Raw genomic sequence first — 15,191 nt, 5'->3', positions numbered from 1 at the left:
TCGGAACTCGAGGCAGCAGCTATCGCGTACCGGCACAGATCTGCTGTTGGGCGAGAGTCGTCGGCGTTGTTGCGTAAGCGGGGAGGAACGATTGAGATTAGCTTCGGGCGGGTGACGCCATCGCAGCCTTCGTCGATGCTAGAAAACGAGGAAGTCCTTGCGAGACGACCTCTTGGCCAAAAAATGCCCGACCTGTGCTCTACTGCGTTGAAAATCCCGATGCGTGTTCACGTCTTACCTGCAGGCACTCGGTGGATCTAGTTTATTTACAGTCTATGTAATGATGGCGTCGAAAGACTTTTGTGAGCTTTCGTCTTCATCCTATTCTCCTTTTGTGGATCATCCATAGCAATATAAATAGTGTGTGTGTGTGTGTGTGTGTGTGTGTGTGTGTGTGTGTGTGTGTGTGTGTGTGTGTGTGTGTGTGTGTGTGTGTGTGTGTGTGTGTGTGTGTGTGTGTGTGTGTGTGTGTGTGTGTGTGTGTGTGTGTGTGTGTGTGTGTTTGTGTGTGTGTCACACAGTGCATCGGGCTATGAAATGGGACATCTGTACTAAGTCTGCTTGCAAACAGGACATCCACTTAGACAAAACATCAAGAGCGCTTTCAACCAGTTATGTTGGGCGCGTACAAGCCGCAGCGAATACGTACTATATACACGTGCAATCGCATGCGGGGGCAGTTGCGAAAGGAGAGATGCCACGCGCACACTCTCTGCGTGCCAACCCAACTCGTTGCTTCGTCGCGGGGTCTTTTCCGTGGGAAGTGTATACGAAAGAGCAGGCTGCTATTTTATGGCTCACTTTTTTTTTTCTGTACTGCGCCAGAAGGCACAATTCCTAGCGCCGAGCCAATTCTTTCGACACAGATTATCAAGTGCCTTGACTCTAGGCTTGGTTGATAAAGGCAGAGGCGTCTGTTCGTGAGCTATTTGTCGTCGAGAGAAAAAGAAAAAAACACCCGGAGGAAAATTTCCACTATCGCGCAGCGCGCTGCTTCATGAGTCAGAACAGGGCTCAGTTACGAAGCCTCAGCTGCTATGAATACTCTCAAACGAGGGTTTTATACAGAGTTCTTCACCTAAATGGGACCAGGGCGCGTCGAAGAGACGGTATAATGTATAGGCCCTTTCATAATAACTGAGATACTTCACTGATATGCTGCCTTCTAACTACGATGAGGGTATCTGCACGAGCTTGTTGGTATGGCATCTTACTTTGTTGTAGCGCAGGCAGAATGACATTGTCAAAGAAAGCCACATTGTGTGTTTGTCCAATGCGACTTTCTGTCGTTCTGCCTGGGCCACAAAAAAGTAGAAGATCCTAATAACGGCCGCGAACGTCGTAAACGCATCGCAAGCCTGCTAGAAATGATTATAGTGTTCCTTTTTTTTAAAGGGCCGCGGGATCGTATCTCAGCCACTACGGCCGCTTTCGATGGGGGCGAAATGTCAAAACACCCATGTACTCAGATTTAGGAGCATGTTAAAGAAGCCCAGGTGGTCTAAATTTCCGTAGTCCCCCACTACGGCGTGCCTCATAATCCGAAAGTGGTTTTGGCACGTAAAACCCCATAATTTTGTAAGTTTTTTAAATGTCGCTTCATTTATCGCACTAAACAGTTGTGGGCACGCAATCGAGCTATCTCTGTAACAGCACGCTGTGGCGCCTTGGCAACGTAAATAAAATTTAAAAAGTTCTATAATCACTTGTGTTCGAACCAAGAAGTACGCAGCTGTTATAGGGACGTTCTACCTCGAGTCCAAGACCGCATTTTCCTTCTTTATTGCTGGAAAATAGTAAATGATGTGAATGTCCTATACTTTAGACTGGTTATAATGGATGACATGAACAGTATTACCAGGAGATAAGAAATCTGTTCTGAAATCGTGAAATAAGTCACTCTGAGTGGAACCATTTCCATGTCATCCAAAACGTCTCGCGTACCTACCTGGGGCATGCTTCCATTCAAGCATAAGTCTTGCATCAAGACTGAGAACTGCGCTAGCCGGTGTGCGTGTGTCCACCGGGAGCAGACGACGAAAGCAGCGCGCCGTGCTGTTGAGTCAGCTGCGAATCGGAGCGTGCTCGCAACTTGATTGCGTGTCTCTTTTCTTGCCCGTCTCGTTAGAGGTTTCTGCGCTGAGCACTGGAAAAGATGTCACAACTAATGGCTTTATTTATTCAAAAAGAAAGCTCACCTCATATGGGTCATATAAATGGTTACTTTTGTTTTGTGGTCCAGCTTTTCTTGCTTAATCTGTTGTTCCCGAAAGAAAACCTTTAGTCGCGAGTGATCGTTCTGTTCGTCGCCTTCTTTTCTCGTCAGTGTCATTGTCGCGGTATTTTTCAGTTAATGCAAGCTCACGTGCCCGGTAGAAGAGTTGGTGCCCGCGTAACCTCTGCTGTGTACATGCTGCTCTGTCGAGACGTACATCTTTGAAGTTCTTCCTTATCATGCAGAGACGCGCCCTGGAGTACTCCAAATTTCGTCACGTCACCTACATCAAGAACAGCCGCATGGTGGATCAGCTCGCCCACTTGCAGAGACACCAAGTTCGACACAGAGAGAGCTTGAACCGGGTGACCCGCGGCGACGAGGTTGGCCAGGAGGTGCCGAGGCCTTGTATAGAGGGTGCAGTCAGGCCAGAAATTGTCGAGGCTTGGTACCAATGGGTAGTCTCACCTTAAGTGCTGTCGTCGAGCCTGAAGGGGAAAAGCCCAGTGCTTCGGCAGGGTGGTCACATCAGTTGTCCTGGCAAATACACGTAGACGATATCAAGAAAGCTGAGACGAAATTACAATTATCGGGAAAGTGAAGGGTGGTCGTACCACGCAAGCAGCATGATAGCGTGGATCAAAAGTTGGCGAGATCGCGCCAACGGCAACCAAACGGGGCCGAGTTTGCAACCGGTGCTTCGGCTACAATAGGCAAGTAAAGTTTAGGCTTTGCTGCACCTGGGCCGTGATGCGTGCAGAAGACAGGGAAATCAGGTGCCTGATCAGTGATCAGGAGATGCTGTTCGCGGCGAAGCCCTATACTGACCAAGGGTTGAAGAGATGACCTAAGGCCAGATTTCTATGGTCTGGGGAAGTCGAGATACACAACAGCCTTCCGTAGCCACCTTATATATCCATAACAACGCAAGTCCAAAAACGGTGATGCCAAATAGGGGCCAGGCGCAGTCGAGGCCCAGAGCCGCTGGTTGCCTGGAGTCGGGGTTCACGTGCGAGCCGTGCAAGCGGCGAGGAGTTGCCAAGACGCCACTTCAGGCGTAGAGAGAAGTTGATTTATTTGTTTAATGCTTTTATTGTATTCTTTGAGATTTGCTCTGTCTGATTGTTTTTGCACACTTTTGATCTTATCAGTGCCCATCGCTGTAACAACTCTTTGCAAACCCTCTCCTGCTATAGCCCTAAAGTGGTGCGGTATGTATCAATAAAAAATGAAAAATTACAAATACAAAAATAAAGAAAGGGCTTCTCGTGGACCGAGTGCGCACAAGACGCCTATGGATGGAAGCACCACTTCCCAGCGGCTGTGTCAAGGCTGAGAACATTTTTTTTTGTTCATATAAAGCTAGATACAAAATTATCCAAAGTGATTTTAGTAGGGTGGCACAACAAAATCAATGGCAAGCGCATACTCCACGCATGCTGTACAAAATTCGACTGGTTCTAAAAACAAAATATATATATATATAAAATTAAACAAAGAACACATAGTAGTCACATCACACTCAAACCTTGCGGTACACACACGCACAGGAATTTGTTCATGCACTGAGATATAAATGCAACAGCAAATTATTGCAGTAATAAATAATACAATAATTAGAACATGTAACTACCTAACTCATCATACAATAACAGTAGTGGTGACAGTGAAGAACCAGACAGTAGCAAAACTATGAGTAACGAATTGAACGCTTTATTGGGCGAACCTGTGCCCAGAGAAATGAGTGACACTTAACCCACAATGATAGCGGCAAACACAGTTGTGCGCGCCGATGGACGCGCCACTGGTGGCGGCCTTGCGCAGAACACACAGAAGAGGAGCCAGGCGCGCGCCGTAGTTTCTTGTGTCGTTGATAGTGCTTCTCTGTCTTATTCACGTTTTCAGAGCAGAATAGGCAACACCCTTCGTATGTGTGGGGCGGCCAAAGCTTTAAAAAATGTCGAATAAGAATTGTTGCACGGTGGGGGGCTCCAATACCGTCGAAGACGTGACGGCGTTACGGTTCTAATCACTCCCCGCAAAGCCTCATCAGCGAGAGCAACGGTAGCAAAAATGGATCGTCGCTTCGGCGGCAAATTTCTTGTTCTCATCCTTTCCTTTGTCTCGTCGGTGTTTTTTTCCACTCGATCATAGTTCGACGCGTAAGCGACGAAGTTCGTCTGCAGTGCAGCATGCGGTTTAAAGGCATTTCGCTAAAATTCGGAATGCCGTTTGCCGCTTATATTGTTTTCCGCTTCTTTACCGCGTTGCGCTAGCTAGGCAGCACGACTGCACGAGCGGATTGTGTTGTATGTTAAAGCTACTGAAGTTTGCAAGAAGTGAAGTTTTATGTGGCCCGGTAAATCCTCGCACCAGCTTTCGCGCACGTTGTGTTTTTACATCTATTTTATGCGTGGCTTCGCACATGTTTAACTGTTGCTAGTTGTTCGATGCATAACCCTAGTTGATTCTTTTGAGCTGCTAGGTTTACACCCTGCCTCGTTTGTAAAGGGTATAAATCATGCTGTGTCTTATCGGAATGATGCCAAGGGAGTGCTTCTTTAACAGCTTTGTTCTTTTCGCCGGAGGGCATCTTAAATATTGCGTTTTTTTTGAAAATGTGTTTAGAAAATAGGTAGTTCAGGGTGAGAATTGCTTATAGTTACTGCATATGGTATTTTTTTTTCATTCTTCGCTGAAAAGTTCGCGTCACGTTTGGTAAGTCATCACACCTCGATGCTGCCTGAGCATACTTAACACGCCGAGTGATTTGTTTGTTTCACAATGTAGTCCCTTCTTGCGTGTGAATTTTGTACTCAACTGAATTCTTTCTTATTATGCTTACGCTGCAGAGGACTAAACCCGGCCTTGTCGGCAGCGCTCATCTACTTTGACTGGCGCTGCTCCGCCTTTAAATATATCGTGTAGCACCTCTCTCTAGCAATATAAAAAAATGTACTGAAAAGTTAGTCAGGCTTTAGCTTTGTACGTTTCCAAGCAGCTCCCTTGGGGAACTTAAAATTGAAAAAACTGCAGCTGGAATGGCAGTTCATCAGCGTATGCAGCAGAACTGCATCGGCGCTACAGCACTAACACGTGCTTTTATTAACCCGTGCGTTTGACGACTTCGTTGACTAGTGTATGCGTTTCCATAAATAAATTCTCAATTACTCTTCTCGAGGCGACTTCGACTGAACTTATTCGGCGATCTCACATGTATTTATCGGCAGAAAAATCACAATGGCATATGCAGACATCGCACCGTGCGGATATGTTTGATATAAGCCTGCACTAAGGACGGGTGCTGATTATTGAGATACAGAAGCAGCATTACGGCAAGGGTAGAATTAAAACAAAACGATCGAGATCGCATTACTCAACAAACTTTATTGGCTAGTTAATATGAGCTCCACTTCATGTAAATGGGGTTCATGGCGTTTGGCTGCGGGACGCACCTGGCACGTATGCCAACCATGTTGTCCCACACACCCGTAACATCGTGTTCATACCCGCTCCCACAGAGGTCAGCGTCTTCCCTACAGCTGCCACCGCAGAAGCAGCAGCCTGGCACACGAACGAAGGAGAAATCGCAGCCGTGATCTTCAGCCATCATTGCTGCAAATAATTGTCGTCTGCTATATTGCTCCCGCGCGTACTGTTGGAAGCGCCCGCTAGGTGGCTATCAGCGGCGCCTCTATAGGCGGTGCACGAGGCATATACCATCTTTTACCAGCTTTGAGTGCCCGGAGGAGTTGTTTAAAATTCCTTGCTGTGAGCGCGGACAAAGCTCCCAATAAATTTGATCACATTGCATGAGCAACATCAAATCTAGGAACCACTGATTGTTCGCCTGGGGCAGCTCAAACGTGAACCCGGGGCCGTTAGCAGATTCTTTGAAAACCTTAAGTACGTCAACCATTGTTTCGGAAAATTGGTTCAACACCAAATAATAATCCATGCACCTGAAAATTCGAACAATATACCCATCCACGTGCCGCAAATACATTCACCAGCGCAATCCACAAATACATTGCTTGGAACAGGGGCAATCCTAGAACCAATGCAAATATTTTTTTTATGTATATATACAACTTGTCTTGAAACGGAGTTAAAGAAATTAACTTATGGGGTTTAACATGCAAAAACCACTTTCTGATTATGAGGCACGCCGTAGTGGAGGACTCTGGAAATTTCGACCACCTGGGGTTGTTTAACCTGCACCTAAATCTAAGTACACGGGCGTTTTCGCCCCCATAGAAACGCGGCCGCCGCGGCCGGGATTCGATCCCGCGACCTCGTGCTCAGCAGTCCAACACCATAGTCACTGAGCAACCACGGCGCATGTTGAAACCCACTGAGTGCACGTTGGTATTGAATAAAACATCAAAATCTTCAAGAATGTAGTAACGACAATGCAACACCTATTTACAAAATCGCGCTCGTCAGTGACACTACGAACACGACACGGCGTATGTATTCGTAGTGTCGTTCCGTGTTCGTGCCTTTCTGTGGCACCGTTTAGAAGACAGGTCCGCGAGAACAATTATTTTTTAGTTGCGATATATACTTCGCTATTTAATGAGGCGTGACTGGTTCACGAGGGAGTGAGTTTACTGAACAGTTAAGCAGAGAACAATTAAGCAGATAAAGTAGCAGAGATCGTTGCTCGATCGCTGTTCACCGCCGAACTTGGCTGTTCACCGCCGAACTTCGACGTTTAGCAGACGACGTTCGCAGTTTGCCTTTTTTCTGCCTTGCAATACTTCCTTGTTTTCTTGTGTTGTTTATTCCTTTAGTGAACATCGTGACACCCGCGTCCTACTTGCAAGGCATTCGCGAATTGGTACTTGTGAGCTCCATGGTCCAGCCTAGTACTTTGCCGCCATTTGAGAAAAGCTTATTTGACCACTTTAGGCTTTCTTCTTGCTCCGAGGCGTGGTGCAAGTATTCTGAGTGCAAGAAGAATGAGTTTTTTTAAAGTGCGCTATCACCACGACATTTTCTCAGGGGGATCTCCTTGTTCTGGAGTACCACGTAAGGCGCCTGATACATTTACATTCGCTATGTTCTCTCTCTCCCTCTCCCCCTTCCCAATCTTTCATCTCCCCCATCCCTCTCCCATGTGTAGGGTAGCAAACCGGTAAAGCCAAACTGGTTAACCTCTCTACCTTTCCTTCTCCACTTTTTCCTTCCTTCCTTCCTACATTCGTCGGAATCATGTGAGCAAATTTACACATTTGTTGCCACAATATAAACTGTTTTGAGTTGGAGAATATACACAGTGTTGATACGCGTAGTTTACCGTATGACACGTATTTCTCATTTTCTTAGGCGAACCAAGTCTCACTCCTGTGGAGGTCTTGCCGATGTTTTTCAGCCTCCTTAACGTATCAGAAAGTGACGCGTCGAGTGACTCGAGAAACCATTTCTAAGCAGCGTTGATCTTGGCTTTCACTCCTCCGTCGTAAAACTATGACAGCGCCGAGCCTCCTTGGAAATAAAATAGAAATAAACAAAGAGGCATAGACAACAAAGAATAAAGCTAAGGCATTAACGACTCTAGCATAAGACGCTTCCCGATGGTCGCTTGTGTTCTTCTGTGGCTCTGGTGCTTTGTCTAGGCGTCGGATGGGCTTAGTTATTTTATGCGAAGCATACTAGCCGCACAACCACGCTCTTCCTTGCTGCGCCGCGCGCGGCCGCGTAGCTACCATATGACGTCATAACAGCTGCAAAAGCGGAGGCTCAACTCGTGCGCTACCCGCCGCGGTTGCTCAGTGGCTATGGTGTTAGGCTGCTGAGCACGAGGTCGCGGGATCGAATCCCGGCCACGGCGGCCGCATTTCGATGGGGGCGAAATGCGAAAACACCCGTGTACTTAGATTTAGGTGCACGTTAAAGAACCCCAGGTGGTCAAAATTTCCGGAGTCCCCCACTACGGCGTGCCTCATAATCAGAAAGTGGTTTTGGCACGTAAAACCCCATATATTATTATTAACTCGTGCGCTCGCTTGCGGCCGCGTAGCTACATAGCCGGGTCTCAGCTCGTGCGCTCGCCTGTGGTCGCACAGATGGTACTGCGGCCTAACTCCCGCTCCTCCCGCTATACCAGGTTACCAATACCGCTATACCAGCGGTATAGCGGTATTGGTAGCGGTAGAGCGTATTTATTGGTTTGAAAATAAAGGAATCGGCAGAGTAACGCATGAGTTGTTTCTTCGTCTAGCCGAACCAAATATAGCCAAGCAACAGCAGTTCACCAGGCTAAAGAGTGGTTCAACAACTAAAATAAAGGCTAGTATGCTTCGCATCCTGGGCTTAACCTTAGCTAAGCCGCAGCCATTTTTTATTTTTATTTTCGTCTCTAATTTTGATCATTTCAGCGTAAGCCCATTTCTAAAGACTCCTCCAGAAGGAGGCCGTCCCCTTGGGCGGCTTCTCTTGTTCTTCACGAATTATCCTTGGATTATTCATTTTAAACAGCGCCAAAAAAGAAACACACGGACGAGGAAGAGCACAGGACCAGCGTTATGCCAACAACATCTTTATTGAAGCACGCACGTATGCTATTCGCAACGGACTGAAAGAGAGAAAGGAAGAAAGGGATGGCGACTCATCGTCAATAAACTACTGCTGCGCATGCGTCACAAACGTAAAACCATACAAATGTAAAGTACACAGTATGGACACAATCGAAACTGATTAACTTTTACGGAACTTAAGTTCTTTATCGCAAAGAGCTATAGAAGGGGCGCTTACGTACCAACTAGCTCGCTCCCAAGCCCTTCTAAGTTACCTTTGGATTCTTTGTATCGCAGCGGCCTTACAAGGATCACTGTGTCGTTGGTTCCAGCCAACGAATGTTCCATCCCACTGAACAACCCCCAGGCTGCACAGGAAGCCCTCCATGCCACGTCTCCAGGCCCACCTCTTTACCGGAACATCACAGACGTGAGTCAACTCGGCCGTGGAGGTACGGTGTGCAGATCGTCCTATGTACGAGATTTACTTAAAACAGTACTGACCCAAAATTTCTAAGTCTAGTTAACGTGTGTGATCGACTTATGTGGCACACACACCGTCTGCAAAATATAAACGGCGAATATAACTTAGAACCCATTTAAAATCAATTTTAAAGTACGTGCGCGCAGCCAACCGCAAGACGCAGCACCGTGCGACATCGACATCAAACAAGGATTGTGAACAAAGCACTACGTCACGAGTTTGCGCTGCCGTCGGGACGGGCCCTGCCAGCAAGTTGCTCGTCGCTCCGATTGCCCCGGTTTTTTTCTTTAATTTCTTCCTACTGACGGTAGCACAAAAATCAGCTAAAATTTGTTTCTGACATGAAATAACTCATAGAATAAAGTGACCTTGATAGCGTGCCTGTTATAAAACGTTGCGCGAAATAGTAAATCGTTGGCGTTATTTTGACTCGCAAGCGGTCAGCGCAGCCGCCGCTGCAATCGTCTCTGCGAAGCGGCTCGCCTGGCTAACGTGTTTTCTCATCGCTACCAACGGCGCCGGGAAAACTAATTGTATTGTCACTTATGAGTGACATAGGTGTGCGTATGTTGATTGTGTTGACGAATATAGGTGCTTTATTACGAGCTGCGGACGGATCGCAAGGGCCGTCGGCCTCGGATCCGACGGCCAGCGAGGGAGGCCCAGCGATCGCCAGCTCACCTGACTTGCGCGTTCGCTACCGTCGGCGTCGATCTGCGGCGAGAGTGGTCCGAATTCGTGCGCGCCTCTGGACGCTTAAAATGGACCCCACTGAAGTGCAGCCAGGTTTGCTCGTTTCATTTCGAGCGTGTCTGGTATAAACAAAACCCGCCGAGCTTAGAGCAGTCCGATGATCTTTCACCAAGAATATACGTACCGCAAAGCCTGATGCTGTGCTGACTTTTACCTCGCCTTGTGTCCTGCTCCCGAATATGCTTCATTCCCAAAGCACCCTCGATGAATGGTTCGTACTTGTTGGCGCGTACGCATCACGAGTTTATAGAGGAGGTCGTGGTACGCATATTGATATCTGTCGATGGCCGAACTTTCCGAGTCGCTGTTTTGTAGTGGATCCATTAAAAGTGGGGGGCCACGTATATATATATATATATATATATATATATATATATATATATATATATATATATATATATATATATATATATATATATATGGCAGTGACTCTCGACTGCAGGAAACAGTCGCCGCTGGAGGACGAAAACGAGGATGACGATGATGGCGAGGACGTCGCAAAGTACGTGCAGGCACAGCAGACGAACTAGCAAAACGAAGCTCGCGCACAGTCGAGCGCACGTAACAGTTTCGTGCGATCACGTGCCCAGCATTGTTTACATTGCTTCATTACATCCCGCCATCTGCGCCGCGTATCATTCTAACTTCTTGATTGTCGTGAGGTTGTATCCATTTCTCTGGATATACTCAAAGGCAGAGGCCTCAAAGAGAACAGGCTCCTCATACTCATGCAAGCCTCTATTACCAGCCGAATAGCGTATGCCACACCGCATCTAGTGTTTAAACAAGAAGAAAAAGAGAAAATAGATGCGATCATTAGGAAGAGCGTTAAAGGAGCCCTAGGGCTCCCAGAATCGACCTCGACAGACCTCCTTCTAAAGAGGGGGTTTACAAGACGCTCGTTGAGCTCACTGCGGCAGTACGATTGCCTCAGTTGAAAAGATTAGGCCAGTCCAAAACAGGGAGAAAAATCACCGAATGGGTAGGAATCCAATGCGGCAGGGGTGTCCCGACTGGCAAGAAGGACGTTCCGTTGGACGTACGTCCAACGCTTCCAAATTGCCCCGTCCCCACCGAAAAATATGCATCCTATCTACAAAAAAGAGAGGAGAGCTCATAGGGCCAAGGCTCTGGTAAATAACCTAAAAGCACAACGGCGCATAAAGTAGCGTACGTGGGCGCCGCTTGCGGCAGAGACGGTGCAGCGGTATCGATGGTGGTTGATGGCGACGGGTGCGTTACGATAGCGTGCTCCGCGTGCACGAGGGACGCCTGTACAGCTGAGGAGGTTGCAGTAGCGCTCGCTTGTGCGGATACAAAAGCGGGAGTAATATTATGCGATAGCAAATGAGCTGTCCGAAATTTCAGCAAAGGGAGAATCTCGTAAGATGTCCCCGAAATTGTACTAAAAAACTCTCCTAAGAGGGACATAACTTTTATTTGGGTTCCGGACCATGAAGAGGTCCCGCGTAACGAAGCCGCTCACGAGCTCGCCCGAGCATTCTACTACCGGGCAACTCTGGAGGAGCCAGTTCCAGGGATGAAAGATATCATCACGTACAGGGAAATCGTTAATCATTACAAAGCGGAAAGAAGAATCTTTCCGCCTCCGCATCTGTCTCTCTCTCTGGAGGACCCTCGCATTTGGTGGCTTTTCCAGGGAAACAACTATACATCGCCATATTCGATCTACCTAACTCAGACGAGGGACTATAACGACGCCCTGTGCAAAATTTGTAAGGAAAAAAGTACGCTAGACCATGTAATATGGGAGTGTGCTGGCTCCCCAGGGGCCAAGGAAAAGATTGACAGTAGAAAAGCCTGGCAGGCCTTGCTCCAGAACGAGGCCGAAGACGACCAGCGTCGAGCAATCCGCCTGGCCGTTAAGGCCCTGAAGACTCACCGTCCTCAACGCGCGGGGACTGCCTTGTCCTCCCCCCCCCCCCCCCTACCTGTGTGTAGGGTAATAGGCAGGCACCCCAGCTCGGTGGAATAATAAAGTTTTCAATCAATCAATCAATCCTTCTTTGGCCTATCTCGTTGCTCTCTGAAACTGAAACTTGGACTGGTCGTTACAAGCAAGACTCCAAATAATTACTTGTCGCGCTCTGGAGCAAATGATGTTTCGTGCCGTTATCACTGGGTAATTAGCTACTTATTGCAGCAGAAACAACAAGATCGGAAATTTTTGGGTAGGTGCTCCTTTAAATGCACGTGTTCCGCATCAGCACCACTGAGTGCATTCATTCCTGCGCATAGCACGACACTACATCGATGCACGAGTCACTGATAATGTTCGGATACCAATAAAACTGATGATTGCTACTTTTGCTGGGATTTCCTGCCCAGCGGAAATAAACGTGTGATCCTTTATGTTTAGAGTGCAGCCACTTGTACCACGACCTCTACAATGTCTCAATTGTTGCACATTTGGTCACAGCACTGGCGGGTGCAAATCAAACCAACGTTGCCGTGCATACGGGTGAGATCACACAGGTAGTGACTATAATGTCCACGACGAGTGTTGTTTCTAATGGGCGGGGGAGGGAGGGACATCTCATTCACTATTCTAATTGTTCTGCTCGGGGCCAAGAAATAGGGATACTGGAAGCAATAGACAAGTGACGTTACCCCAGCAGGGAGGCCAGCAACATTGTCAAAGAAAGGAAACGTGGTTATGATGCAGTCACAGCTAGTCTCTTGCGGACATATCCCTCACTGCAGTCATAGAAACGGCAGTAGAAAAAGCAGAGGCCAAAGGTATGGAGCGACTGGTAGTGAGTGTTGGTGACTGTATTTCTCAAGCTATTGTCTCGCAAATAAATGTCATGCGAATTATGGAACTGGGTCCTGTATTATCACAGATAACAGGTTCTGACTTAGGCTAGTGAGGAAAAGGCACAGGAGACTACGTCTAATTATTCCGAGGCTCCAAATTGCCCTCATGTTGCCATAGCGAATGACAGTCAGAATAGTCGAGAGTTAGAAATGGAAGATGCAAAGAACACCGCTCGGGCACAGAAAACATCTCCCCCATCAACGAGGAATACCTCACCTCCTCATCCTAAGTCAAAGAAAGGTCAGCGAAAGCTAAAGTTAAATGAAAGTATCCTAAAGGAGGCAGTTTAGACCGAGGCACATTACTCAGCATATATTTGTTGAGGGTGCTTCAGTGGAACTGCCACAGGCGCGGAAGTTTTCATTTTCCCGGGGAGGGCTGGATTCCGACCAGTTTTTCGAACCCCATCCGTATATATACGTTTATAACCTTTATTAACAGTTCCACTTGAAATATCGCGTGACCTCGAAGAATTATTTGCTCAAGTGACGGCCTTATATAAGTATCTACAAAACCTCATAGTAGACAGCTCAATTTCACAGAATGAGTCCCCTCATACGACCAAGAATCTGGCGTCTCTCTGTGGTGTATTCTTTCTTCGTGTAATTGTCTATTTCACTATCACTAATACTGCTTCGCCTTTCCGGCGAAACTGTAGCCTCTGTTTTCTTTTTTGCTGTGAGTCCGAGTGTAAGCGCTGCTACCCATGACGGCTATGAGTTCTGGTTTACAGTGAATCCGGCTTGGATTCATTTCGCTTACTGAGGGAGTTATATATATTTATTACCTCTGCATGCAAGTGGCGATATTTCCATCGCTAATAAATGTAAATTATTAGAAGAGTTTGTTTTTCAAGAGTCATTGGCATTGCCTATTGTAGAGAGGAGCAATACTGAGACACATCATTCACGTGCATTTCACACGCCGTTGATAAAGGACTGCCGAAAGAGCCACTGAACTCCGTAGGATTTTTCAAGGTCAAAAAAAGCATGCAAAGCAATGTGAGGCGAGTTAAACATACAGCAACATATTCATTCTTTAAGCATATGCTATCCATACCATTAGAAATAATTGTTAGTTGGCTACTTCCCTCTCTTTAAAAAAATATAATAAACTTTGTCCTATGTATACATATATATATATATATATTGTGTCTGTGCATGGTGTTTACAGTGGAAATTAAAAAAAAAGTTCAGGAGAAAAGGTTCGGATAAGGTAGCCGCCGCTGGTGCTTCTAATGCGTTTGACCTCCGTTTGTCAAGGTTTGTAGCAATAAGGCGAACATACGAATTGTCTGTCTGAAGGGCTCAGAAAGTTCATGCGCGAAGCGTGCCATGTTACATTGATGATGATGATGATATATGGGATTTTGTTGCCATAGGGCCAATGATGGTTCGAAGAGTGCAATTCATTGGTATAATGTAGTCGATGATGTGGTCAATTGCAAATGGTAAATGTGGCTGTATAGAATCCTAAAGACTGTTGCTGTAAATTGAGTAAAGTATATACGTGTTAAAAATAATGAAAATACCTTGTGAGGTGTGCTATTGACATGAAAAGCATGGTTTGCATTGACTGATATACTGAAAGGTATAAATTTGGGTAGCACTACTGCTTCCTCAAGGCCTTTAAACGCAAGGTCCTAGAGGCGCGTGTTCTACAAAGCGCTACTATCGCAGCAGAAGCCTCTGGTGGGATCACGTGCTACGAAAATGCGTTAGCTCTGAAAAACTGTACAGCACCAAGAAACAGTCTTGGAGAGGAGCATGCTGTTGGTAAGGTGCAGGAAAGTGCTTTTTGTTTGGCTGATGTTCCCTTCCTGGCACTCGAGCAAAGCGGTTAGCCGCTCACTACATCTGCCATAAATGAGGGGTTCACTGCCAATCAAAAGGTAAGAATTGATACCGTATCTGTGCCCTGTTCTCAATCGACAAAACTGGACATAGTTCGTCGCGATTTTGCTACGAACGGCCATTTACACAAATGCAGCTTGAACAAATGGAACTTATTCAGGGTTTCCTTGTTCCAAATGAATTGCCAAAAGTTTCTCAGCTTCCTGCGCAAGAACGGCTGTAAGTCTGGGATGGAATGGCTATGCTAGAGTTACAGGCTTTCGTTGATGTGGAGGTAGCATTTTCGCCTGCAAGCATATTATCCGTGATTCCTTTATGGCCGGGTATACAAAATAAAACGACAGGCTTGTTAGATGCATACATAGTGCACATAAACGAAACTAGATAATTGAGTGCAAGTTTCTTGTGCTTTCGCAGACACGTTAAAGCTTTCACAATGCTTAGGGAGTCTGTAAATATAATTTCCCCTTGTATTTTCATTTGCTTGATGTGCTTTACAGCCGACAGTCGTGCATAGGCCTCAGCC

General features: G+C 46.6%; 1 protein-coding gene across 6 annotated transcripts in view; it reads left to right on the top strand.

The window, feature by feature from the left end:
• Positions 1-15,191, top strand: part of LOC135911965 (isobutyryl-CoA dehydrogenase, mitochondrial-like) — a 573,736-nt gene that overhangs the window by 47,982 nt on the left and 510,563 nt on the right. For 3 of the 6 annotated variants that reach the window (XM_070527797.1, XM_065444342.2, XM_070527798.1), the window contains exon 2: positions 9,034-9,166. In XM_070527797.1, coding sequence (XP_070383898.1) covers positions 9,076-9,166 — 91 coding nt within the window. In that variant the 5' untranslated portion in view covers positions 9,034-9,075. Of the gene's footprint in view, positions 1-9,033; positions 9,189-15,191 lie in introns of all 6 variants that reach the window. The other 3 variants (XM_065444338.2, XM_070527796.1, XM_070527794.1) reach the window with 1 other exon arrangement.

Source organism: Dermacentor albipictus, chromosome 10, assembly GCF_038994185.2.
Source record: "Dermacentor albipictus isolate Rhodes 1998 colony chromosome 10, USDA_Dalb.pri_finalv2, whole genome shotgun sequence".
NCBI lineage: Eukaryota > Metazoa > Arthropoda > Arachnida > Ixodida > Ixodidae > Dermacentor > Dermacentor albipictus.
Note: the sequence above shows the minus strand (reverse complement) of the source record. Positions and strands in the feature narration are given on the sequence as shown.